This window comes from Serinus canaria, chromosome 4A, assembly GCF_022539315.1.
Source record: "Serinus canaria isolate serCan28SL12 chromosome 4A, serCan2020, whole genome shotgun sequence".
NCBI classification, from domain to species: Eukaryota; Metazoa; Chordata; class Aves; order Passeriformes; family Fringillidae; genus Serinus; species Serinus canaria.
The window spans coordinates 4,264,678-4,291,930 of NC_066318.1; the positions used below are offsets into that span (position 1 = coordinate 4,264,678).

At 42.4% G+C, this 27,253-nt stretch overlaps 1 protein-coding gene across 1 annotated transcript in view; it reads left to right on the plus strand.

Annotated features, from left to right (window-relative positions):
• Positions 1-27,253, plus strand: part of DIAPH2 (diaphanous related formin 2) — a 168,167-nt gene that overhangs the window by 89,803 nt on the left and 51,111 nt on the right. Inside the window, exons 26-28 of the mRNA XM_050974361.1 lie at positions 9,589-9,754; positions 17,673-17,808; positions 27,083-27,178. Coding sequence (XP_050830318.1) covers positions 9,589-9,754; positions 17,673-17,808; positions 27,083-27,178 — 398 coding nt within the window. The remainder of the gene's footprint in view (positions 1-9,588; positions 9,755-17,672; positions 17,809-27,082; positions 27,179-27,253) is intronic.

Sequence of the window (27,253 nt, forward strand, 5' to 3'; positions counted from 1 at the left end):
GGGGGAAAAAAATCAATCAATTTGTCATGATCCCATTGCAAACCTAATTACAGAATTGCTGTGCAGGTTTTTACACTGGCCATTGAAAGGGAAATGCTTTTCCTTCATTTCCTCTTGTGCTTTGAGCATGCATGGTTACTAAGCTGTAACCCTGGTAGAATTAGATGTTTCCCAATTAAAGATGAGTTTAACCTTGTGGAAAAACAACTTTAATCTCCTTCTGCTTGGTCAAGTCCAGTTTCCCTGCTGGGAGGCAGGAGAGCATGAACATTTCTGTGCCGGGAGGTGGCTGAGGAATTCAGGTTTCTGGCAGTTCTCTGCCCTCTGCTTTGTTTATCCTGAGTAAATTCTGAGAGGGATGTGGGAAATCCTGGTGGAAAGGACTGGCAGCCTGTCTTCTGTTCAGTCTGGAGCTTTTAAAAGTCACCAGGAATCACAAGGGCTCCTTGTGGGCTGTGAGGAGTAGCAGGTTTGTCTCGAACCAGAGCACCCCAGCACCATCTCAAACCTTTGTTTTACAGCCTCTTTTTCTCAGCTTTAACGAGCCCTGGTGAGGGCTCTGGGGTGGATGTGGGTGATTCTGTGTGTGTAGGGGTTTAATCACTCCAAATTTGAAATTATCCACAAGGTGCACTGAAATTCTGTATTTGCCTCTGTGGTGCACTAAGCATCCCAAGAATTGTTAGCCAGTTTTTATTGCAGGCCATCAAGTGCTGTTGAGGTATTTCATGTGAATTTTTTAATTTGATGCAGTCTGCACGTTGCTCGGTGAAATGGAATTTGAAAAACTTTAATTTGGTCAGGTCTCATCTGGCAAGATTCCAGATGTTTATTTTTATCATAATGTGAGTTTTTTTTTACAGTACTCTGCTTGGTACCTGGCTTTGTTCCCTTTATTATATCTATGTATTTTAATATCTTTATGTTCATCGTTGGGAAAAGAATTCCACCCAGGCCTGTGTAATTGATCATGAGATATTCCATTCTTTTATGAGCAAAACATGGTGGAAGGCAAGAGGGAGCTGTTAGCAAGGCAGTGTTTCAGTGCTTGACCAGTAATGTGAAAATTGTTGATTTGCTTGGAGACAAGCTCAGCCTCAGACTCCAGGCTGCCTTAAGGGGGTGAGCACAGCAAGAGGAGAGGGAACAAAATGTTCAGCAAGATGAGGGAGCACTCAGGGTCTTCAGGGGCTGGTGAGAAATCCATTTTTATCTGCCTGCTCCAGAGAGGGTCTGGACCAAAATTTAGTCTATCAGCTAAATTACCAGATAAAAAAGAATCAGTAAATAATTCCCACGCAAAAAAGCAAAATATGGAAGGGCTGTGGATCAGGAATCACAACCTAATAGTGAGGAAAAACGCTGGAGAGGTTTTTCTCTACTATAATGGAGAAAAAGAGTGATGGGCTTGTGCATCTAGGAGGATGTGGTTAATGGCAGGATAAATTGTGCTCTGTCTGCTCTGTTATATGAGCTAAAAATGCAGAAAGGCAACACAGCAGGAACTGCAGCATTAACTGCATGTTCCTCATAAAGCAAAATTAATTATTTTGAATATTTGCTGAGGGGGTGTCCTTTATTTTGTGGTGCAGGATGGCTTTTTGGCAGAGTGTTGATGCCATGGTTCAGTGTTTGTGTAGATGCAGAGCCTGAGGAAGGCACCAGTGTCTGGCAGGGTTGGGAGGAGGGCTGGGAGGGTGATGGAACCCCACAGAAATAGCTGTGGGCAGGCCTGGGGCAGGAGAAGTGAAAGCAGCACACACAGAGGCAAAAAACATGGCAGACAAGTGTTAGTAATTCATCTCCATGAAAAATCCTCTGGTTTTCATGGGAATATTGAGCCTGGGAACCAACCTGAAACCCTCAGTGTTTGCATGCCCTCGGTCATGTCTGCTCACAGCTTTTGTGAACTTTCCCAGATGGTGAATTTACCCACTTCAGCTGCATTCTCAGGGTCTGTGGGGACCCATTTTTCCCATTTTTTGTTACCTTACTGCTGCCCCTTAGAGGGGTTTTCTCTCCTTGTTTCCCCCTTACAGAAAGAATTAAATCATTTGTCTTGCCAGACTCAACAGAGCTTTTAAAAGAGCTTTCCACTCCCTTTCCTATCACATAATATTTTTTTTTTTTTTCCCTCTTTGATCCATCTTAAAGCAAAGTGTAAATGCTCACTGTGTTCCAGGTGATAACTCTGGGATTATTTAGGTGTAATCTTTGCTTGGATTGAATTTGAAAAGCACCTAATAATGTGTCATGTTTTACTGCACAATGTTCATTTCTCTTACAACTATTTGATGTCAGTAAAAAAGAAAAAAAAAAAAGAAAAAGACAAATCCCTTTGAAAATGATCCTTTCTATTTTTACTGGTCTGGACTAAGGCAGAGTTTTCATAAAGTTAATAGTTTAAAATACAAGAACTTTGGAGCATTCTCAATGAAAACTGTGTTATGCAAAGCACAATATCCATTTTCTTTGACAGTTTATTTCTACCTTCAGATTTTCATTCCTTTTTCCAAAGGAGAGCCCTGATGTGAGCAGACACAGGATTGTATTGGCTCTTTCCCACTGGGTGCAGTAAGAATTGTGTGAACAGAGGTGTGCAGCTGGCTGTACATTCCCTGGCAGAGGGGAGGAGCAGGAAATTGGTGAATGGCACCAAGGGGAGGCAGGAGGATGTGCAAGAGATGGAGCTGTGGGACAGTCAAGAACTTCCAGTCACTTCTTTTTCTAATTTCTATTTCCTGAAAAACACATGTTCTGTAAATTGTACAGAATGCACTTTTGTACATTGAATTGCTGACTCCAGGTCAGAGATCTCTGTTGGGTTTTTGGTGGAGCTGTGCCCCAGGAGGGAGCTCTGTTCTGTTCTGCACCCTGAGACATCCCTCAGTTGAGCTGCAGAGCTGAGGGAGATCCAGAAAGGACTGGGGACAGGGAGGGAGGAGAGAATGAAAGGAGCCTGTGCTGGCTGGCTGGGGACAGAGAGCTGGGACAGCAGTCTGAGCACATGGAAAATGATACAGGGAAAAAAATCATGTGAAGATCCCACAGAATGGAATTCCATGAGCAGAACTCCACTTCTGTGCATGTAGCAGGGAGTTAATGGCTCCTCGACTGAGAGTCATTGCCTGGGGGAAACTGGGCTTTCATCCTTAAATTTGTGTTAGAGCAAGTTGTCCTGATCACTGAAAGATATTTTTGTCAAGGTCTGTGCTTTATTAGAGTGATAATCCATTAGAAATCCATTCCCTAATTATTGCATGCTGATTTGAAAATCAGAAATTGAAGGGGAAGTGCACTCTGTAAATCCCTGGAGCTGCAGCTTTTAGATACCAAAATCAAAGTGTCCTGAGATTCTGCTTTAGCAAAACTCTTGGTGTTGATGGAGCTGCTTTTTGCCCTCTACAGTTCTCTTTTCCAAACAGAAACATCTTTTTTTAAAGGCTCAAGTGTTTTGGAGGGGAAGGACATCACTGAAAAACCAGAGCTGCCTGTGAGGGAAGGAAATCTGGATTTCAGACCCCATTGCCTGTGAGTCTGCTCTGGCTTTCCCTCTGGCCAGAAGAGTTCTGTAAGGGGTTTTTCAAGTGCCTGTTGTCTGAGAGAGGATTTGGAGGGATCCCTTCACTTTCCTGACTCTCCCTTGGGTTAACCCCAGTCGCTGCTGCCAGGGCTGTTTGTGGTGAGCTTCTAGCAGATCAGGGAGTTATTTTTAATAATTGCCCAAAAACCTGGGACCCTGTCTGGAAAGATGAGTGGAGGGATATTCACCACCTTACTCAGATCATATTTGATGTGTGGTTACACCTGGAAAATAAAGTCATTTTAGTGTAGTCTTTGACTTTCATTTTCTCCTCTCCTAGAGTTTGTGAACGTTTCAATGCAACAGTTGTTTGTGCTAAACAATTCTCAATTTGCTTTTTTTTCCTCTCAGGTGACATAAAATTCCTTTTCCTCCTTGATTTGGAACACCTGGGCTCTTGAAACATGATACAATCAGCAGTTTCTCAGATTTCTCAAAACAAGAAATTGAGGATTTCTGCCATGGCAGCCCCAAAGGAAACCTAAAAATACAGGAGGGAATTTGTCTTTTCTCCTTGCCCAACATTTACCAAAAACTTTCTCTGGCTGAAGTAACCATCAGATGTGATGGAAGCTTGTGAAAAGCAGCTGCAGTGACAGCTCAGGCATTAATTAAAGCCAGCTGAAGTGAGGAAGAGCTGGGTGATCAAAGAGAGGGAGCGTGGCTGCAGCTTCCCTGAAAGATTGAGGGCACACCAAGCTGTAATTGATGTCTGAGGCACCTGATGGTGTGATCCAGAGGTAACAGAGGATTTCTAGGAGTGGCCACCAGGCTTCTGCTGAGATACCTAAAAAGTGATTTTTAACATTGTTAGAGCATGTCAACACTTTTGTTATTTGGAACAGTCACAACTGATTGGAATATAATCTGCAAAACAAATTTTACAGCAGCATTTCATTTGTACAAGCTGCATTTCTGTTGTTTCCTTCTTGTTTTTATTCATCTAAAGAGATTTTTATCTAATTGTTCTCCAGGGAAGGGATGCTACAAATCCTTTACTCTGGCAACATTTTCTGTCTGATCCCTGCTTGGCTATCATGTCCTGTGTTGCCTTCTAATTAATGCAGGAATAGTGATTAATGAATGGTTTGCCACCACAAAATAACAAAGATGTTTGAGTGTGAGAAAAAGCTGCGAATACCACTCTTCACAGTGTTTGGAATGAGTTAAAAATCAGAATATCACAACTGAGAATTAAGAACTGGCTGGTTTTTGTTGTTCTGGTGATGGCATCAGTGGAGATCAAGTGTTGCTTTTGCCAGGATGAAAGGTTTGGTTTGGTTTGGTTTGTTTCAGTGGTTGTGGAGCTTTAAAAAACTCTCTCTTTAAAGAGGGACTGTGGAATTTGGGGATTATTTCTCTGTTACAATAATGGAAAAAAATTTCTGACTTCAGCAACTTTCTTCTTCTTTTTCACAAGTGGTTCAGGTTAATTTAGTTTAATGCCCTGCTCTAATTTTGGAGTGCATTTTTTTATTTTAATAGAGATATGCTCTTGCCTTCTCTCTAGCCTGTGGCTTTAGAAATTTTGTCCTTTGTGTTCTCTTTGGAGAGCCAAGTGTTCTTATTTATTTTTAAAGTTTTCTTCATGCTGCCACAGGAAATTCCTAGTTTTCCCCCTACATCTTGGAGCCAACTTTCCCAGTCTAAAACAGTTCAAGTTTTACATTCTGTGGGGCTTTGCTCCTTGGACTGAATATTTCCAAAGTAGGCCCTTGTTTTTCAGTTTTTGCCCAGAGACTTCCTCTGGGACTTGGAGAGAATTGAGCAGGGATCTTTGTGTCCTCGTGAACAGAAGTATAAATAAAAAAGTAATATTGAAATGATGTTGACAGAAGCTTTCTGCTGTGCATAACAATGTGGTGGAATCGATGGGAATTGTCCTTTCATTGCAGAGGAGTTGGAATGCAGCAAAGTTAGAGACTGGATTGATTGCTCAGAGCTGGGAGGGAGTAAACCCTGACAGATTTCTTTAGTGTTTACCAAGATGAAAGTTTCATGGCCATTTAGGCACAAGTCTGAAAGCTTCATCTTAATTAATGGGGATTAATTGTTATTCTGAGATTTTGGGAGGAGGAGCAGCTCTGAGCCAGGGTTGTTCTTGGATGGTTGTGACTTTTCTGTGCTTCATCCCCACAAACACAAAACCCACTGAAATCCTGGCTTTTTCCAGTGAATGCCAGTGTGTTAGATAATTCTGATAATTAATGATAATTTCAGGTACCATGGAACAAGGAGGAGGCAGAGCCCTCCTTGCTGAGAATGCCCTGCTCCACTGTGCTTGGCTTTGTTTGGGTTTTCCCTGAGCTGTTCTGTCAAACACTGACTGATGAGGTAATTTGCTTTGTAATGAGAAAGAAATTCTCACACTGAGCTTTTGATGGTGTTTTATTGGGGAGTCTTTCAGCTTTCCAGAAGCACATGATTTTGTGTACACTGATAAAGCTGGGCTCCTGCAATGGCCCTTGGCTTCCTTGGGTTCTGATTTGGGTCAAGTGCATTGCTATGAAGATTTCTTCAGGTTTTGGTGGGTTTTTTTTTGTTTTGTTTTTTTGGGGGGGGGTTTTTTGGTTTGTTTTTTTATTTTGTTCTGTTTTGTTTGTGCAAAGGCTTCCAACAGGAGAAAGAGATTGGGGATATAATTGTGATTCATAATTATCTGTGTGTGCTCCAGAAGTCTTGGCTGCTGTGCAGTCACAGAGATGCATTATGGATGGAGGAGTGATGGAATTGTTAGCATGTGTTTACATCCTGAGAGCAGGTGAAAATAGAGCCATCAGTGCCAATGACTTGGTGCTATTAAAGCTGAATTTCTGCCTTCAGTTAACAAGTTCTGTTTGCATAGCCACAGTTCAATTCAAAGAATGCTCCATTATGAATGAGCTGCGAGATCAGAAACTGAGAGCTCTGGTGCATCCTTCATTAGAGATGACACCATTGACTCAAACTTTCTCTTCTAACAAGTTAAAGCAGATATTTAACCTGCTGGTTCCTCCAGCCAGAATCCTGCTCTGCAAGGGCAGGCAAGAAAATGTGGGAAAACCAGGCTTGGGAATCAAGTGCTTTCTGCTACCTTTGAACTTGGTGGTGAAAAGATCTGAGGTTTTTGGTTGGGTTTGGAGTGGTGAGAGTGAAACCAGGCTTAGAGGTTTTAAAGGAGCACTTGGCAAAGCTTCAGCCTCTCTTCAGGGAAGTTGCTGGAATGAAGGGTTGCTGTTACACCAAGTTGACACACCTCAGATTCCTCCCTGATTTTTTTTTTCCATGCAATAATGTTGGCACATCTGGCTGTGCTCCCCTGGATCACTCCACTGCCTGAATCATTTCCAGGGGATGTTTTCAGCTATTATTACCTTAGAAGTAGGGGGGTTGGATGAGGCACACAGAGAGTGGCAGTAACTTTGTTAATATTGCATGCTCTATGACTGGGAACTGTTGTCTCTACAGCTCTGCCTTGTCCTCCTCAAAATGAAGCACAGCTGAAATCCCCAGTTCTCTCCTGGCTGGCCCTGCTCATCTGTCTTGCTGACATCCCTTTGTCTTGCAGGCCATCTGTTAAAGATATTTCCTACTTGCAGTTTGGTCCTTAATAGATAAGAAATAATAATGTTGAAATTACAGTGCCTATTTCCAGAGTGGTGCTTTGGAATCTCTCCTTTCAGGAGCGCTGCTGGGGTTTTTTAGTGCTCACTGTTGGTTTTTGGTACGTGAGGGCAACACCAGTGGAGAGCTGGGAGCTGTCTCCAAGAATAGGCTGCAAATCCGGAATTGTCCAAGTATTTTTTTTTTTTCAGACTTTTCATTCATTTTTGGGTTTGTATCACATGATGTAAGATTGTTTTTCAAGGATCCACTGAATTAATTGGTACATTTCTATGTGTTTCTGTATTGGTGAGCAGTCTGCTGACTCTAAGGCAATTCGTGTTTTTCTGGAATTTTTAGTCTGTGCTCAATAATTCAGTAATGTGCCATTATTACCTATTTAATGTATTCTTGCCATTAAACTTTCATTTCCTTTTGTGCAGTTAAATGTCACTGAAGACTGAACTGCACCAGGTTTCTCTTGAGATGAGCAGCTCAACAGTCCAAGCTGAAATTTGAATCAAGCAGCTTAAACTTGTTTCCAATAAACTGAGAATTAGGTGTTGCCACTGCTGTGGCACTATATAGGCAGAAATTGTTTCAAAATCTTGATTTTTATAAATTAACATCCATCACTGAGTGGGTTTTGGTTTCTAAATGAACTTCAGGAGCTGCCAGCTCTGCTCTTAGGCCAGCAAGGCTTTAGTTGAGGGGATTGCTTGGAAAAGTTGATATTGATACATTTTTCATTTGTACTTTTAAGAACCCATTTTTAACTGTTTATTTATGTTGATTTGTTTATTTATGACTCTCTCTTAGTTAAAATGGGCACATCCAGGTGGGATATTTGGCCCCTTTGCAATGGAGGGTATTTTCAGCTGTGTTGTGCTTGTGCAGGGACACCTTTAGGTGCTCAGCAGCACCCAAGAGCTGCAGAAACACTGAGAACAAAACATCTTCCTGCATTTCCATGCCTTACTCTGCAGTTTGCTGACTGTGTCTGCAGGATCCCTGCTGGCTTTGGTCTAATCTCCAAGAGAAATGGGGTTTTTGTTAGGATTTCTCAGTGTGTCTGTCCCCTGTGTGGTTGGCAGAGCCTGGGATGTCACAGTGGGCTGTGATCAGAAATCAGCAGGCTCAGGAATGAGGGGAGGCTCTGGGGAGAGGCTGGAGCAGAGCTGTGCCCTGTTCTCCACAGAGTTCTCATGGAAGGAGCTGCCAGGGGGAGCAGCCATGGGCTCTGCAGGGTTCTGGAGCCCAGGGAGCCTCTCCTGTCCTTGCTCCTTCCATCAGCAGAGCTGCTGTCACCTGCAGCAGATGTGGTTTGCCCAGTGACTTGTGACTCTGGCTCCAAACAAGCCCACAGAAGAAAAGAGCAGATTAAAATGCACAAAATGCACTTGCTTTGAGGCAAAGAATTATTTCCTTTAGCAGCTTGCACCCTTCCTCTAGTTCCAAAATAATTGTGTTTATATATTTATATATATTTATATATAAAATATAGTTTATATATATAACATAGTTTATATCTATATCTTAATTTTTATATATATTCTAGAGATATTACAGAGATATATATTTATATAGGTTTTTTTTTTCATGTAGGGAGAAAAAAGCACCACATTTTGCTATTTAAAAGCATTATGTCAAACTTTTCATGATGGCTGCTGGGATGAAAGTCAGTCTCAGTCTCATTTCCAGGCTTCCACACTTCCTAAAGAAAACAAACAAGCCTCGTGTTGTTCCGTGGTGTTTTTCTCACTAATAATTTCTCAGAGCTGTTTGTCACTTTGCTGGGATGGGTGGGTGGATATTTCATTTCTGTAAGTTGGGTGAAATTGCAGAGCTGAGGTTGTGCCTCAGAAAGTGAAGCTGATGGAGGCAGCACTGTGAGCCTGGGCAGGAGAGAGCCCACAGAGAGGAATTTTGTGATAAAAGGCAAAGAAAATGAGATGTCCAACTGTGGGACTTTGTCATTGGCAGTTATGCACTTTTTACAAATAAAACCTGTGTGAGAGGGGGGGACAATGGCTCCACTGAGACCACAAAATCTCACAGCAAACTGAATTTCACTGGGTGTTCTCATAGAGCTCTTTTTATAAAATTGTTCATCTCTTCCAATAAAAATGCCCACAGTATTCAAAAGTTTTATAGAGCAAGTTGTGTTCTCTGTCAGTGGCAAATGTTCACCATTGGAAAGGGATCATTTCATGGAAGTGACATGAATAATATTGATTTATAAAATGCTAATATTAATAATAATACTATTAATTTATAAAAGTCATATTTGGAAGCACCTGCACGTTTTGCAGCTGTAACCTTTGTACTGAGAGCTCTTTCCTTGTGTACTGCTTCCTGTATTCACTGTGGTTTTATTTTTATTCTTTCTGCTGCTCTTGAGGCATTTCCTTAACAAACCCTCACAGCTTTGCTGAGAGTGCCCGGGAACAATATGAGAAACTGTCCAACATGCACAACAACATGACAAAACTCTATGAGAATCTGGGAGAATACTTCACCTTTGATCCCAAAGCAATAAGCATAGAAGAATTCTTTGGTGATCTGAGCAACTTCAGAACTCTGTTCTTGGTGAGTAATACCTGCAAAATGTTATGGAGCATTTTTCTTAGAGATTTTTTTTTTTCTCTCAGTTTTAATTCTTTCCTTGTCTCTCTGTTTTTTTCTGTCATGCTTAATTTTGTGTTTTGTTCCATGGCAGGAAATTGGGTGAAGGTTTCCAGAATTATTTAGGTTTTGGTCATGACATATTGTCCTCCAGGGTGTAAGGTGACTGCTCAACTGTGGATAAGGTTGAGCCAAATTTAATTCAACTTTAATATTTTAGCAATGTGATGAATCAGGTTTAATGGACCAGGGCAAACAGTAAGAGTTCACAGTGAAGGAATTTTGTTTTTCTATTAGGGGCAAAAAAGCTTACAAAAAAAGAATTAAGATTTTCTGCAACATTTTGATGCTTGCAAGAAGTTTCCCCAGAGGAAAAATCTGCTGAAATCCCTTTAATCTGTGGGATTTACTTTGGAAAAGCAATAAGTACTGATAAGAACTCAGGAGCAATCAGGTAAGAGTGGGGTGGAGCACATCTCCAGCCATTCCCTGGAGCTTCACTGTCTGAAATTTGTCCTGTTCCCATTCCTGACACCTCCCTGCTCCCTCTCAGGGCTCCCAGCAGCTTCCTTTGGTGTTGTGGTGCTTGGCTGAAGTGTAATTCCAGATATTTTATGGCCATGGATGGCTCATTCCTTCCTGTTTGCCGTTCTTTCATGTTCTTGCTAGAACAAGAACTGTCTGTTGGATCATTCTCCTTTCTTTTCCACCAGCCAGTTCAGTTTAGAGGCTCCAAAGCCTCCAGGTGGCTGCAGTGTCCCAGGAATTCACTCAGGCATTTCCACAGGATTCCCCTTTGCCATGGAACACGAAATTCAGGGCTGGAGAATAGAGAAGAGAGGTGGATTCTCCTGGAGCTGCCAAGTGCACATTGAACTGACAGCAGCAAAAAGGGTGGGAGGGGTTTCTTTTTTCCCCTCTGTTTTTTGTGGGTCTCCTTTTTTCCCCTCTGTTTGTTGTGGGTTTTCTTTTTTCCCCTCTTTGCAATTAAAGATCCACTGGATAATAACATTTAATATTTAGAACTCTTCTGAAGAAGAAATATTTTTCTAGGTATTTAGTCCTTTATTCCATTGAAAGTAAACACAAATTTCCAATGTCCTTGAGGACAACTGCGACCTGATACAGCACCAGGCCCAAAAGGATCAGGCTCTTATCAAATAATGATTAATCAGTTGCCTGGAGCAAGAAGCCAGTTTGTTCTTTTCCATTTTTTGTCTTGCTGTCTCACACTCTGGATGGAGTGACCTGTGATGTTCTCAGGCTGTCACTTTCTCAGGGTTTGTTTGTGTTGGTGGCAGAGGATTTAAAAACATCTCCCAAATCTGGCACGCCTGCATTTGTAAATGAACATAAACTTCCTTTCAGGCTGGTTGTTGTGGAAGTTGTGTGAAATATGCACCTCAGCAGTAGGTTGGAAAATTTTCTTTTTTATTAAAAAGTTTTCCTTTTTTCCTTGAAATTTCCTTTTTTTCTTTTTCATTGAAAAACCCACTTAAATGTTTGAGATTTTGTTTGCTCTGTGGGCTTCCTTTAATGCAGGTGGTCTCAAAGGTGAATTTTGAGTCTAAAAAAACAAAGTTGCTTTTGAAGACGTTTTTGGGTCTAGTTGCATGAATAAATAGAGAGGCTGGTTTTTTTGGAGTGATATTTTTTATCTGGCAGACACTTTTATCAGTGGTGACTGCTCCCCTCACATTTGTATAAATGCAGCTTTTTGAATGAGGAATTACATTTAAAGTCCATTATAAATGTGCTTGGAGGACAAGGGTTCATTGCAGTTTCAGGCAGTGTTTAAGCAGCTGTGAGGAACTCATCAGGTGGCAGAATGAGAGATGGCTTTGGTAGAAGAGCAGTGAAATCAATTGTCCTTTTGTATCAGCTCTGCTGTTGACTGATGGCTGCTGTGTGCCCTGCAGTGCAACATCCACAGTGAGAATCTCCCCAGAATGAGGAGGCACATTAAATGATCAGCAAACTGAACATTTTTTATTGGTGCCCACTTCCCTGGGCTCCAGGATTTTGTAAGATTGATGTCCTGAAGCAGACAGGACAGGACCATCTCTCATGTTGCCTTCACACCAAAGAGCTTTTCCCACAGTGGATTCAGCACCCTGAGTATAAATGTACCTGTAAGACCCTTCCTTCCTCCTAATATTTGTTTGTTTGTTGCTTGCTCCAGAGGAAGTTTCAAGCTCTGGAGTGGTTTTGTGGTGGCTGCTCTGAAGTGTCCCTGGAATGCAGCAGGTCATTTGCTGCAGTAATACAACTCAATGAATCTACAATCCAGAAATAAATACATAATAAACATCTGATTTGCCATGAAATACTCAGTGCATAGTCAGGCTAAATTCCCAGCTTTCAAGCCCATAAATTGTGTTTGTAATTCAGGAGTGGTTTAAAAGAAAGGCTCTATTTATTCATTGTTCTCCCTGGTTATTTGTCTGGGAATACACTTCATCCCTTCTGCCTAAAAAGTAACAGTTCTTTAATGCAGCCTGAAAGATAACAGTTTCCAGCTAGCAGGAAGCTGGGAAAAAAATAAAGAATAATGAGCAAGAAGTATTTTCTTCAGCGAAATTTCCCAAGAGGTGGTACCAAAAGTGAAACCCTGTCCTTATTAACAGGCAATATACAGCAAGCCCTTCCTCCCCCTGCCCAAACCCGAAATACAAACCTTTTGTGAGCTCTCCCAGTTCCCATCTGAGTGTGCACATTCAGCTGGTGCTGAGCAGAGTGGGTTTGAATCATGATCCTGAACAAATCAGGAATTAGGGCTGGGCTAGGAAAGGATGCAGGGAGTGGAATTCACACAGGAGCAGCAGCTCAGTTTATTTCCAAGGGGTTAGTGCTGCTAGGTAAGTGCTTTATTCGTGGTGGAAAACACAAGGATGGCATTTCTCTTGGAAGCTCCCCAAAAGGTGCAAAAATAAATAATAATAAAAGAAATTAAACTGAGTTCAGGTGGCAAGGGTAGAAATAACTGCCTAGCTGGAGTTGGGATTTTGTCCTGCCCCAAGTTGTTTCTCTCTTGAGGTGGCTCTTTGTGCATGGGGGAAAGCACTGGATGCCACATTTCAGGGTAGAGATGCCATTGATTAGGGATTATTTTCAAAAGTTCTAGTGGAGAACATGGTCCAGAGGAAAGCATGAAGTTAAATTTCCTAATCTTTAAAGAAACAGGATTTAAAAGGTTTCTTTCATTTTTTTTTTTTTCTGTTCCGTATTCAGTGCTGGTAGCAGCGAGTCCAACTGAGAAATGTCATTATTTCCAGGCATTATCTTTGGAAGTTTGTAATATTTAAATGAGGATTTTGAATCCTCATTGCGCTCTGAGAGCAAAGCCCAGTTTGGGGTTTTGGCTGAGGCAGAGCTGGAGCTGCTGAGAAGCTCTTGTGGAGCAGAGCCTTCATTGCCTGCCCTGAGTGAGGCCCTGGGCTGGTGCTGAGCCAGCAGAGCCCCTTGCCCAGGTGATGTGTGCTGCTGCACCTGCACTCAAACCTTGCTGGAAACTCTCCTGTTGGAGTGAACCTGACCTCCCTAACACCTCCAGAGCTTTCTTTCACATGTATCACCTTAGCCTCATCATGCTGTTTGTTCCTCTAGCCCATTAAGATAATTTGATAATTGGAATCCGTATTTGTCTTAATTGTGATTCCGGATTGATCACTGCATTATTGCAGCTCCATTTAGTGTGATGCTGGAGTCAATTAGAGCTCATTCACTTCCCCAGGTTGAGATTTGCTTGCTTGGCACGTGTAGGGACGCCAGGCAGGCTGCTGGAGCTGGCTAATCCTGTCAGAGCACAGAGTGGAAGGTGTAAGACACCTCCAGGAACAAACTGCAGCTGTGGGAGCGTGTCCCTGCAGTGTTGTTTTCCCCACATTTGTTATTCCTTTGCAGTGTGGTGCCACACACCCTCTGCAGTGCCTCCTTCCACAGTCCACCAGCCATGTCTTTCAGGGAGTCTGCAAAGTCTTTCCAAGCCAGGCGTTTTTATTTTGTTATTTAATTACATTTTGTCCTTATGTACTGCACTGGGTGTAATTCTCAGAGTCTCTTTTACAATCTGTCAGGAATTTCTACCCTGAAACCTTGAAACCTTTCAGCATGTCACATTCAAGGTCCTGCTATTAAAAAGAGTAATTCAGGGGTTTTTTTGGTTCAGGCTCTTGTATGAGCAGTTCTTACAGACTTACCTTAGGAAGAATTTTTGTTAAGAAGTCTGAAGGCTTGTGCTCACATGATGATGTGCCAAAACACTGATTTGTCTCTTCCTTGAGCAAGAAAGATTGCTTTTGGAACAAAACAATAATTGCCCTGCCCTGGGCTGTGGTTTCTCTTTTAGGGTTGTACCCAAACAGACAACTTTTGTTTTCCTGGGGTTTTCAAGTTGAGTGTTTTGTGTAAAAGCAGTGATACAGCTTTGTTCTTGTGTGTGCTCTTCAGCTCTGGGTCCCTCTCAGGAATAACCTGAACGAGGTGTGAGTGTTTGTTCTGCTATCCAAATATTGATGGACAGGAGCAGGAGAACCAGTCCCAGACCTGTCCACTCCAGGCCATTTAATCATGATTCCAGTTTATTGCACAGGGCACTAATTAGGTGATACCCAGCAGCTTTTCAGTCCTACTGTTAAATTTGCTTAGTAAACACTGCAAAAAAAGATTTGGTGAGTAAAACACTGCAGAGCTCCTGTGCCTGGGCAGTTTTTGGTGGGTTTGCACCCAGCAGCAAACCCCTGTCCCTCCCTGGGCAGGCAGCAGCAGCTCCCCTTGCCAAGCCCAGGACATTTGTGTCCCTGGGGTCTCTGTCCCAGCCTCATCCTCTGCTCAGTGTTCACTGCCACCCAGCAGGAATTCAATTTGTCTGCCCTTGTTTAATGCCAGCTCTTTTCCATGATTTTCATGGGGATAACGATGTATTTTAATGTGTTATCCTCCAAGGAACACCCAGGAAAGATCTCCCTTTTACATGTGCCCTGATTGCTCAATCTGCTGCATTTTAACTCTGAATTTCTGTAGATTAACTTCCAGATAATCTGAGCTGGTCATTCCTGATTTATGGCTGAAGAAGATTATTTTGCTGGAAGTTCAGCTGACATATTTTGCAGTTGCAAGGCAAATTTGGGGAAGGCCTGAGGGATCACAGGCAGCCTCATTATTGGTGCATGACCGCTTTGTAGCCAGCTGCATCTTTAATATCCTGGGAGATTTGTGCATTACAGTTTGTTTTCTTTCTTCTTGTTTTTAATAATTTACCTTCGAGAGTCTATTTACAACCCTGTCGATGTGTGAATATGTTTGTCTGTCAGAACTTAAGAGATGTGCAGAATGCAAGAGATGCATTAATTTTTTATTTGCTTCTTAAGGAAGCCAAGCTGTAAAACTGGCAGTGCTGAGTACCAGAGCTGCACTTCAGTGAATCCTAATAAACACAGGGGGGAACATCAAACTGTGTGCTCCTTCAACTAACTCACTTAAAAAGAGATAATATTCCTTGCTGAATCTCTCTGCTCTGCTAGGAGAGGCAATAATTCAGTTTTGGTTTTATTATAACAAAGCAAGCCCAGGCTCAAACTTTCTCAAACTTTTAATTTGCTGTTGAATTAGCAAAACTGCTTGCCCTTATGCACCAACCAGAATAACAGAGGGTCATGAAAAGCCCATCAATAAAAGGGTTTTATGCATTTAAATATTTCTGTCTGCTGAGATTGACTCGGAAATTATTTCCCTTTTTGCATGCACTTACATGTTTTCAGAAGACAGCATCTAGATGAGGACTTTTCAAAATGTGCTCCAAGGCTGTTGAGAAGGCTTTTATTCTTACCAGAGGATTGCTTCTTTGTCTGATTTCTAGCTGTTAGATTAGTTTAGTTTTAATTGGAGAATAAATTTAGTAGTCCAGTAGATCCCTCTGAACAGTAGAAAGTTCTTTGTCACTGTGGAACTGTATTGCAGTATCAAAATGCTGATTTTTATTCCCTCCTTTAAAAGCAATGCCAATTACAGATTTTTTTTTTTTTTTTTAATTTTTCAAATTGATCTTTACCTTTTGGAGTAATTCAGCAAAAACTACACAGAAAGGGGATCACTGGCATTTGATAGTTGAAAAAAACCCCTGCTAATCAGGAATAGCATTATTCTGTGTTAGGAGAAATCCACTGCAACTCAAATGTTTGGAAGAGAAGAGGTCTGGGGGAATATAAACCATGCCGTGAGAGAAAAATAACCCTTTGCAGTAGAACTGTGGGAAATGAAACTGAAAGGATTGATACAATTCAGGCAGAGCAGATGCTGTAGAAACCACTGAACACCTGAGTCAAAATTCTCTTTATTTACATTAATCATCCGTCAGCTTTGAGAAACTGTGATCAAATTTGTTAGCAATATGAATTTAAATATAAAGTATGCTTATAAATATAGATGAAAATAGATTTATTTTGCTTTCTGCTCTGACTCTGATAGCAGGTGGGAGTATGTTCTTGCCAATGATTTATTTCCAGCTTTCAAGTCTGACTAAATGTGTAGCAGTGACTGACATAACAAATATGGAATGGGTGAGAGCCCAACAGCCTGATGGAGGGGGGAACAGCCAAGTCCATTCCAGGAGGTGGATGGGTGTAGATAAATAAAAAGGGCTACTCTCACACAGTTATCACTATTTTCTTATCTTGCTGTTCTTCAAGAAGATTAAACCTTTATTTTGAATGGCTTTTTGGTTTTTTTTAATCACCACTGGTATCCATTCTGTTTTATGAAGTGCAGTTCTGAATCTTCCTTCAGATAGAACTCATAGAGTTTGGCTCAAGGAGAATTGCCAGATAAAATTCAACTTTAGAGCTTGTTTAGTTCAGTCTGCTGGTAGAAAATGTGATGGGATCTGTGATGTGATCACAGAATGTCAGTGGCTGCTGAGCCACCAGCATGACATTTCATATTTGCTTTCTCTCTGAGACTGGGGGCTTTTCCTCCCATTCCAGCCTGGGAAGCTGCAGCAAAATGAAATCTCTGTCAGGTGGGATTGAACAGGCAGTGACAGAACTGTCCAAAAGCAGAAGGGACAAGGCACTGGGTTTGCCCTTTAGCTGCCTTTTTTCTGGAAGAAAAGGTGTTTGTGCTGTTTGTGCTGCAGCTGGGGCAGGTCCCGGGGCAGGCTGGAGTGAGGCTCTGGGTACCAGCAGAGTCTCTGTAAAACAGGGCTGAAATGTGGTGTTTGACCTCAGGAAACCCCTGAAATGGCACACTGGAAGGTGCTGCCCCTGGCTTGAATGATTTTATGTATTTGGAAGCATTTGGGAGTCTTGGATTTATAATTTGCTCCATAAGTAAGTATATAACCTGTTACCTCAGAGACCTCAGGTATAACTTGTTACCTCAGAGACCTTTTAGTCATAACCTAAAAATTCAGCTGTTTTCCATTTCTGCTCCTGTGTTTTCTGAATTTTAGACATCCAGACTGGCTATTTCACCAAAAAAAAAAAGATGAAATATATTTAAGTTCTAGGACCTGAGTTTCAGCCACTTGTAATTGAATTTCCATCACAGTGGACACTTGGCTTCCTCCCCACTCATCCCTCCTAAGAGCATGGCACAATATTAATATTGCAATCTCAATAGGGAAAATACAAACATATTGCTGCTGGAAAAAAACTTTATTTTTTTCCTTTATCATAAATCCAAAGCTATTTCAGTTTCCTTTGCTCTGGTCAGTAATTCTCACATGTACAAATAATGTGGTGCATTATGTTCTTTCCAAGGTTTCTGAGCGTGCTCCAAGTGTTGGGTCAAGTCCCTGGTTTCTTCTCCTCTCATTTTGTTTCAAACCAGGCTATTTTGGTTCTCCTCAGTGTACAGACACTCACATTCCTTTCCCCTAATGCAGGAGGCATTAAAAGAAAACAACAAAAGGAGAGAATTGGAGGAGAAGACCAAGAGGGCCAAGCTGGCCAAGGAGAAGGCAGAGCGGGAGAGGCTGGAGAGACAGAAGAAGAAGCAGCAGCTGATTGATATGAACAAAGGTAAGGCAGCACTTCTAGCTGGGGGATTATCATTAAAAAAGGCAAAACCAAGTCAGGAGTAACAAACTGAAGGCTATTTCTGATCAATATGAGAAGTGCTTGCTGGCTGCTCTGAAAGCTGGAAGAAGTTCACTTTTCAAAGTGGAGAATTCTGGTTTGTTTCAGCCTACCTGGTCATGTCATTCCATTTCTGCCACTTGATGTGTGTAATGTTCCTTTCCAGGAGTGTTGTTGTCAATTATTGGCTTTTTTGCATTTGTAGCACTTAATTGATTTTTTTTTTCCTTATGGATTGACTTCCAAGAAGAAGTGTCTTCCTTGCTTTGTTGTTAATGTCATTCTGTAAACATCTCTATAACCAAGGTATTGTGGCAATTAATGTCTCTTTTTGGGCTTGGGGGTCTGTGTTAGGATGGATGTTCTCCCAGTAGTCCTATTAGGAGCTGGAAAATCTAGTTGAGCTTGGAGCCTGAGAACAGAGTGACATTTCAGCACGATAAAAAGCAATGTGTTGAGCTTGTCAGCTGGGAGAATATTGTATTTCACAGGAGACCTCTGTGGCTGAGAGTGAGGTAAGAAAGCAGAAGGAGTGGGGTGGGCTTGGTGTATTGATGCTGTGCAGATTTCCAGAAGTTGTAAAATAGAGGCTTTATTCTCTACCTGACTCCAGAAGGCAAGCAGAGGTAAAATTGGATTCAGGCAAGAGATCACTTGCAGTTTTTGTTCCGTTTCTATGAGATTGTGTTAATCTGCTAATCTGACCCAGCAATAGAAACACCTGTCCTTGTTACCCATTGAACAGGCTCAGGGAAAAATGCTGCAGTGCTGCCACAAATCCTGTGATCCTTGGCCTTGCTGGAGCTGGCACTGGCACGGCATGGAATGTTCTGGAGCAGAAATTCCTGTCTGTGGATGACAAACTTTATTATCAGATCATTTAAAGACTAATCTAATTTCAGTATAAGTCCTATTATATTAGTCCTATTTCAGTATAGCTATAAACAAAAGGTAAAATTTAAATACAGGGGATGCATAAATACATTTTCTTTTCTTTGTGAAGTTAAACCAGTGAAGGTTTCTAATGAGACTTTCTAATCCATTTTTTCAGCACATGATTAATATTTTTTTTTTTAACATCTGTCAGAAATGTCCTTGGCAGTGTGGACAGGCACTTTGCTGGGAGTGGGACGAGGAGCAGTTCAATGTCCCTTCAGCACCTCCCCCTGCCAGAGTGCTCAGGGGTTTTATTTCAGTGAGCACACTGCAGGCAGGGTTGGGTGAGCTGCTGAGGAGTGTGGGGAGCTCACTGGAGGCTGCTGTCAGTGCCCTGGGCTGGGCTGCAGGGCTGGAGCTCTCAGTTTGGAGTTCCAGCTGCTGCAGCTGCCTCAGCTCAGCCCTGAGAGCACACCTCCATTTTTCTTCATTTTTCCCTCCCTTTCCAGGCAGGTGAGGGGACCCCACTCTCAGCAGTGGCACAAATCACACTGACAGCATTCTGCTTCCCATCCTGAAAGTCTTCTCCTATTAAATGATACAAGTCAGGTTCCATTTTGCATTGTAGTCCTCTCTCAATGAAAATGCAAATGTCTGAATGTCTTTACATGGCCCAGTGCACCAAAACTGCCATTTAAATTACTAATGTTTGGAAACCTGTGACACAAAGTTAGGTTAAGACTTCTAAAATATTTTTTCCAATTTGTAAATATTTTGAAACACCTATTTCACCTCTTGCAGCTCTGCTGCTGTGGTAGGAGGAGGGCTAAACCTCCATCCCCAGTGGATTCCATGACATTGATATTCAATTGACTATTTTTACCAAATAACTAATTTTTTTCTTGATGCAGCTACTTCTGTGTGCTCATTGCTGCTTATATAAATAGTTTGTGAATTTGTCTAAGTGAATGTGACACAGCAGGCTTAGAGGAATGAGGCAGATGTCCTCTCAAGCTGTCACTTGGACAAGGTGATTTTCACCCAAAGGCTCATTTTAACCTCACCCTCTCTCAGCTTTTCTCTGCATCTCCCAGAGTCAAATTTGACTCAGAGCTGCAGCCTCTGAGGTCAGAGCAATTGGCTTCCTGCATTTGACAGCTTCTTGTGCAGCTCTGTAAAAATGATTTCTTCTGTTTTCTGACTATTCAGTCTTGTGGTCACTGGAGAATCCAGATTAGCTTAGTTATAATTAATTAACTTAAAATTAATATCTGTTTCTTGGTGCAACTATAGAAAGGCACAGTGTGGCCAGAATCAAGAGTTGTTCTGAATATTTCCTAGTGCTGAAGTAACTCAGACTTGGGCAGTGTTTTGAAGCCCACTTTACTCAGTTTGGTGGTTTTGGGCTTTGTGTAACTGAGCTGCCACATAAACACTACATATAAATTGATTAAAAACCTGCTGAGCATTCCAAAATATTTAAAGATAAATGCAAAACTATTTTAAGAGATGCTATAAAAATGAATATTTTAGAAAGTTATGAAGATGGTTAGCATCAGGTGCAAAGCCCAGGTTTCCTGGTGAGGTTTGGAGGCACAGAAAGGTTTCTGCCTTATGCACACACCTGCAGATCTGCAGTTTGACAGCTCAAACCATGGACAATTCTTTCTCCTTATGGGAGAGGAACTGGGAGGAGAAGCCTTTCATGACTCCCATCTGATTCAACATTGCAGAATTCCTGCAGCATTGCCTCTGTGTGCATGCCTGGAGAGAGAGAGGAGAAGAATTGGAGAATTCATCTTCCTGGGAGCTGCCAAGTGTCTGACTGCAATTCTGATGCAAATGTTATTCAATCAGAAACAGTTTTGCTCTTCATTATATCTGATTACCATGGCAATTAAAATCACCTTTCAGCTACCAGGATTCAGATAAAAGATAGAATGAGCTTTCTCAGTCCCAATTAGGTTGAATTAATTGTTTTGCAGACATCTCACCTTTCTCTCTTAATGCAGAGGAAGGTGATGCCAGGGCAGTTCTGTGCTGGAGGCTGATGAATATTCCTGATGGATATCCTGATGGATATCCCTGCCTTCCCTTCCCAAGAACCCCCTTAGAAGATTCCATGGGTTTTTTATTCAGACTGGTGTGTTCTGTTTCCTTGAGCTGGTGTTTGATTCACTGGTGCAGGGTATAATTCCAGGGGTTGCTTTTGCTGCAGTTTTCTGATGATTCTGTGATTTTGTGGTTGGTTTGTCTTCCTTCCACGTCCTTCAGCATCAACAGAAATCCATACTAAGCTTATTACGAGTTACATGTCATTTTGTAAATGTCTTTCTGGATTTCTCTGTTGGCTGCTGATTGTTTGGGGTACCTGGAGTGGTAAATCTTGGCTCTTATTTACATTTTAAAGATTATTAGTTTGTGGTGCTGGAAATCAATGAGGCAAATGTTGAAATTCCTTTGGGAAGTCATTATTTTTCATATTGACATTGGTGTGTTTGAATGTGCTGCACACCTCAAAAATTCACAGAACAAAAACCAGATTGAGCTTTGCATGGTGCTCACAGGTGAGCATCTACAGGTCTGAGTTTTCCTCTTCAAAGCCATTCTGCAGGAATTGCTAAAAACCTTTGTAAGAGCTGCTGGTGCAGAGTTGAAGTGGTCTAGAGGATGGGGTGAGTGTCAGAGTTACTGAGCTGCTGCTAAATGGGTCAGAAACAGCTCAGGAGAAATGCAAATGGATGTGGGCATGGACAGGAAGTTGGGAAGAAATTACAGCTTGAAATTGAATCTCACCTTTAAATGCTTTGCTCTGGAAAAATTTGTTTTTGGTAGTGAAGATGGCCCATAGGGTCCTCCTGATTGAGTTTATTTGGGGCAGAAATTATCAGACTGACAAATCTGTGATTGGGATAATTGCAGGGAAGAAAGCAAAATTGGATTATTTTCTCTTTAAAGTAGGTTTCTTGGGGACTCTTTACTGAACAGTGACAAGTAGTAACTTCAGGAAGTTTTCTATGCAAATTCAGCTTTTCCTTAGAGAAATTACTTGTGTTTCAAAAGCTAGGTACTGTTATTAATGCTGAAAGTAGCCTTAATTTGGTTTATCTCAATGTAACTGCTGTAAAACTGTTGACATTTTGTAGAACTTCCAACGTTAAAAAGCATTTCAGAAATAATAATTATTGATCAGCCTTACTGTAGGGCTGGTTCAGGAATCAGGGTGGGATGGGGTGAGGAGCAGAAGAACCCTTGGCACTGGGTGAGGGCTCTCAGTGATAAGAAAACCCCCTGAATTATCAACAGGTTCCAGTTCCAAACCACAGCCCCCACCAGCTGCTGGGAGGAAAATTAACTCTATCCCAGTCCAAACCATCACCAATATTAAACTAACAAAGAAAGTAAAAAGTTATCAAGAATGTGTAAGAACTCCCCTTTCCTCAAAATATGTTCCCAAAACTCCTTTTTTCCCTAAGATGTAAAAATAAGGAACTTCTAAAAGGGAATTATTAAGCACAATAAGAGCGTTGATGATTTGTTGTGCTCATCACAGAAATGAAAAGTTGCTCAGGACTGGAGCTTAAATGCAGCCTTGGAACTGCAGCAGAGCTTCATTTCCAGGTGTAATTACTGAGGTGTCACGTGGGATTTTTTGGGGTGGGTTTTTTTTTTTTGGTGAGCTGCACAATCTTTCCTTTCCCACACAGAGGCAATCTCTTCACATTTGTTTCAGATAATTCACATTACAGCCTGTTGGAGGGGGGGTCCTGGCAGGAGGCTCCAGGGGCTGTGGATGCCCTCTGGGGGCATCTCAGTGAGGCCACAGCAGACCTTGACCATTGGGACATTTTCTCCCAAGAACTAAAAAAAATGTGCATTTCAAGCATTGTTTTCAATAGCCTGCCTGTACAACAAAGCAGATTTTTTTTTATTCTTCTTCTATTAATTTATTTAAGCCTGAGGTCAGGTTATCACCAACAATACTCCTAATTGGTGTGTAAGCAAGGCTTTGCCTTGTTTTGTAAACTGCCACGAGCTGGGGGTTCACTTCTCAGCCACACTGTCCTAACTTCTTCTCCTCTAATTAAAAAGTAAAGAAGAGGCACGAGACACCACTCTGCTGCAGGCTGCAGAGCAGGACTGCTTCCTGGAGATATTTATTATGCATGCAGAATGAATTTAGCAAATGAATAAAATGCAAATATATGAGGAGAACACAAAAACACGCTTTCCCAAAGACATTGAGAGCTGACCTCTTTAAGTGAATATATTGCAATTAAAAATTCTGGTGCTGGTTGTGAATAAAAAATCCTGTTTAAAAGTTTCTACAGGACACCCATTAGACTTTGAAAAGTGCATAAAAGTTCAAAGCCAAACAGGGTAGTGCAAGATGTGAACAGAAGCATAATTTCAAAACCTTTTGGAGCAGCAGGAGGCAGCATTTGTTACCTAATGAGATACTTGACTGGACTCTTTCAGTAAGGGCCTAAATTTAGGAAAAATTTCCTGTAAAATTCCTGTAAACCTTTGCCCAGATGGCTGTGCAATATCTACAGCTCCTATTAACTTGGGTCAGTTTGCAATCTGTATATTTGTAATAAGGAGTACAAGATGTTTTGCAAGTGCACGTGGAAAATACCTGAAAACAAAAACGTGCCAGCAAAATACATTTGTGAATCTGTACAGGTATTCCTGCAGCAATCAGAGCAGACAGCAGGAAGGGAGGGCAGCAGAACAGCCCAGGAGCAGCAGCACCTTCCCAGCTGTGGCTCTGAGCTGAGAAAAGCAGATCCACTGGAGCCGGACCCTGGGCTGAGCTCTGGGGGAGATTGTGCAGCCCCCAGCTATGCCAGCAGCTGGCACCTGCTGGAACATCATCCTCAGCTTCCATTGGAGCCCTTCTGGTCAACACTGCTGCCTGACAAAGCCCAGGCTGGGCTCAGGGTGCTGGCAGTGCCACCCTGGGGCTGTGCTGCACTCAGAGGTCCCAGCCCCTGCAGGGTTCTTCCCTCTGCTCTGCTGGCCCTGCCCAGCTCCCAGAGCTCAGGAGGAGCTTGTCCTGCATCCCTGCAGTGTCTGCAGCTTGTCCTGCATCCTTCCAGTGGCTGCAGTGTCTGCAGCTTGTCCTGCATCCCTCCAGTGGCTGCAGTGGCTGCAGCTTGTCCTGCATCCCTGCAGTGGCTGCAGTGTGTGCAGCTTTTCCTGCATCCCTCCAGTGGCTGCAGTGTGTGCAGCTTGTCCTGCATCCCTGCAGTGGCTGCAGTGTTTGCAGCTTGTCCTGCATCCCTACAGTGTCTGCAGTGTGTGCAGCTTGTCCTGCATCCCTGCAGTGGCTGCAGTGGCTGCAGCTTGTCCTGCATCCTTCCAGTGGCTGCAGTGTGTGCATCTTGTCCTGCATCCCTGCAGTGGCTGCAGTGTGTGGGAATTGTGCAGCCCCAGGCACTCTGGGTTGGAGTGCACCCCTGGTTACTGACAGGCTGTTCCAGGGTGATTTCTTTCCTGCAGTGCTGTAATCCAGCTGGTGCCCCAGTGCTCCTGGAACCACGGGATCCTGGGGGTTTGTTGCTGTTTCTTTGGTCACCTCTGCAGATTGGAGCTCTTGGGAACTCCCTGTTGGGCTCCTGGCTGGCCTGTGAAGTTACACACATGAATTCAGTTATTTCAGCTGATTTTATTATTCCAAATCTTTTGCACATCAGGTCTCTTCAGCAGTGCAAGGGGTAATAAGATTGTTCTGTGGAAGAAGAATGTGTTTTTGTCTTTGTCATTGCATTAAAAGTGGCCCAAATCTGCTGAGCAGCCCTGGTGTAAGCCCTGGGCCCTGCAGGAGCACGAGCATTTCTAAACTCCCAAAACCACTCCTGAGCCTGGGGCTCCAGACCAGAGGGAACAGAACTGGTGTCAAACCCAGATTCCAGCAAATGGGGCTCGTGGTTGTCACTTCAGTTCATCCCTGGGAATCCTTTTGCAGTCCTCTTTAACCCTGGAGTGAATCTGCCTCTCTGCTAAGGCCAATCAAAGGAAATCACCAATTTTTTTTTGCATGTCTCCACACATTTTCTCTTTTTTAAATGCTTGGGGCCAACTTGGAGAAGAAACAATGAGGAAGAAAATGACTTGTTCCAGATGAAACTCCTGCCCTTGTGTGCAATGAAAGACATCTAAAAGACAAATAATGATTATGAGTTTTGTTTCTGCTGACAGAAATGTTGGAAATAAGTTTTTAGTTTTCAAACTTCTGGCAATTTCTGTCTTTGTTTTTTATTTGTATCTATAAATTGCTGTGGGTGGTATAAAAAAGACAAATGGAGGAGGTAGCTGCTACTGTGTCAAGAACTGCAGCCAGGGAAAGACTGAAATTTCTGTTGAATTTCATTTATCAATTTTAATCAGGGCTCCCTGATTTGCAGTTCTTTGTCCAGTTCCCACTTTACCACCTGAAGACTGTGATAAGGATGCCCTGCTGAGATCAGACCTTGCATGAGTTTTGCTTTGAGGAGTTGAAGATCTCATCACTCTGTCCTACAGCTCCCTCAATAACGTGTTCTATGTTGTGGACTCTGGCATCCCAAAGCCAGGCTGGCTTTTGGCAGTTGCAGTAATTAGCAGGTAGAGCAGCTCACTCAGCAAAAAAGTGGAAGGCTGCATAAACATTCATGAAGTATTGAAGGATTTTTGTCTTTTTTAATGAACTCTGCCAGCTCTTACTTTTAATGAAGATCGAAGAATATTGTAATTTTTCAACACATTAAATATTCTAAGACATTAACTAGTTCTGGGTCTGCAGTCACTGCCATTAAGTGTTTCAGACCAGCTTGATGTGTATTAATTTGGACAAAGTGTATTCACAGACCTTTGGTTTTGAAGGTAAATTTAATACAGAGCCAACAGCAAATCAATGAATAAGCATGGGTAGGGATAAGAAGCACAAAGAAAAACAATTATGTTTACAGTTTAAAGAAAATTCTGGCTTTGGATGTGAGTGGGAATTGAGAAAAACTAATTTGCTTATTTGTTTTGCAGGAGCTCAGTTGTTTGAGGCTTTTAGATGGGATGTAATTAAAGCTGGTATTTCAGAGTCTTGTGCTGGTTCCTGCTCTGCTCCCTTTGCTCTCACTCTGGGTGTGCTGTGTGTGTGGAATGGTTTCAGTTAGGTGGATGTATAATTTAAAGGTTTCAAGTAGTTATTCCAATGATCAGCTTGTGGAAAGTTGAACCAGGTTCTGTTTAAGGTGTGCTCTTACATCAGGTGTGGATTGAGTCTAATAAAGCTGAGTGTAACAGAGAGCCAGGACAGAACAGCTTGTTCATTAATAGGCTGCTTTTAAACTTGAGCATTTGAGAGCTGGATGTACCTCTAACCTCCCACCCCTCGTGTGAGTCAGAAGGTTTTTACCATAATGTCATTTTTTTTTGCATAAAGTAATGATCTTCTCTTTCTCAGATGGGGAAATTTATATGAGTTTGGAGTCTGAGAGATGTGGGTGAAATGTCCACCTGCCTGCTGAGCCTAACCTATATTTTAGTTTTGGGTTATAGCACAGATATGGGAACAGAAAGAGGCATTCATCAGTAGTTTTGTAACCTTTCAGTTCTTTGACCTCTATTTCTCATGCTGCTGAATGCTGCTGTCAACTGTTATTAACAGACTGAAATGCAAAGGAATTTAAAGACTCAAATATATAAAAAGAAATAATTTTTTCCACCCAGATTTCCATAATGCACCATAAATTCCAGCAATTTAAAGGCTGCAAGTTAACCTGGATATGGAAAAAGCAAAATAAAAAATGCAGCAGAAGTAAAATTGAGCTGTTGAGAAATGTTACACCTTTGACTTTCACTGCATGATTATCCCCTCCTCATTCTCTTTATGGCACCTGAAGGCCATCCTTGCTATTGATTGTATAGATAATTCTTCCAAAGATCTAGTGAATCCTGAGTTGGGAGGCATCACATCAAATATTTTCTGTGTACTGCAGTATTGAACTTGCTGCTGTTCAGTGCCATCAGATTCATTGATCAAATTGACCTGGTTCCACCTCAGCAAAGCCTTCGGCTATCCCAGCAGCGAGGCAGCCATCACTCAGCAGCAGCTGCCCGTCTGCATGCTGAGGGTGCCATCAGGAATGCACAGGGGAACATCTCCCAGCTGGAAGAAGGGTTGGCATCACCTCTGCCTGATGGGCACCACCCCCAGCAGGGAGCCAGTGCCCCCTGCCCTGCCAGCAGCCTGGCTCTCAGATGGGCCTGCACCATGGAAACGGGACAGCACTTGGGCTTCTGCTTCCTTCTGAAGTCTGCTCTGAGCTGTACTGATGGAATTTTGCTTTCCTGCTTGCAGAGGGTGATGAGACGGGGGTGATGGACAGTCTGCTGGAGGCCCTGCAGTCGGGAGCAGCTTTCAGGGACCGCAGGAAACGAACGCCGCGAGCGCAAGGTAAGGGAGACTCTGCACTCCTTGGGCCATGGACTGAGCAGCTCCAGCTGGGCTGCAAACACAGCAGCCTGGAGC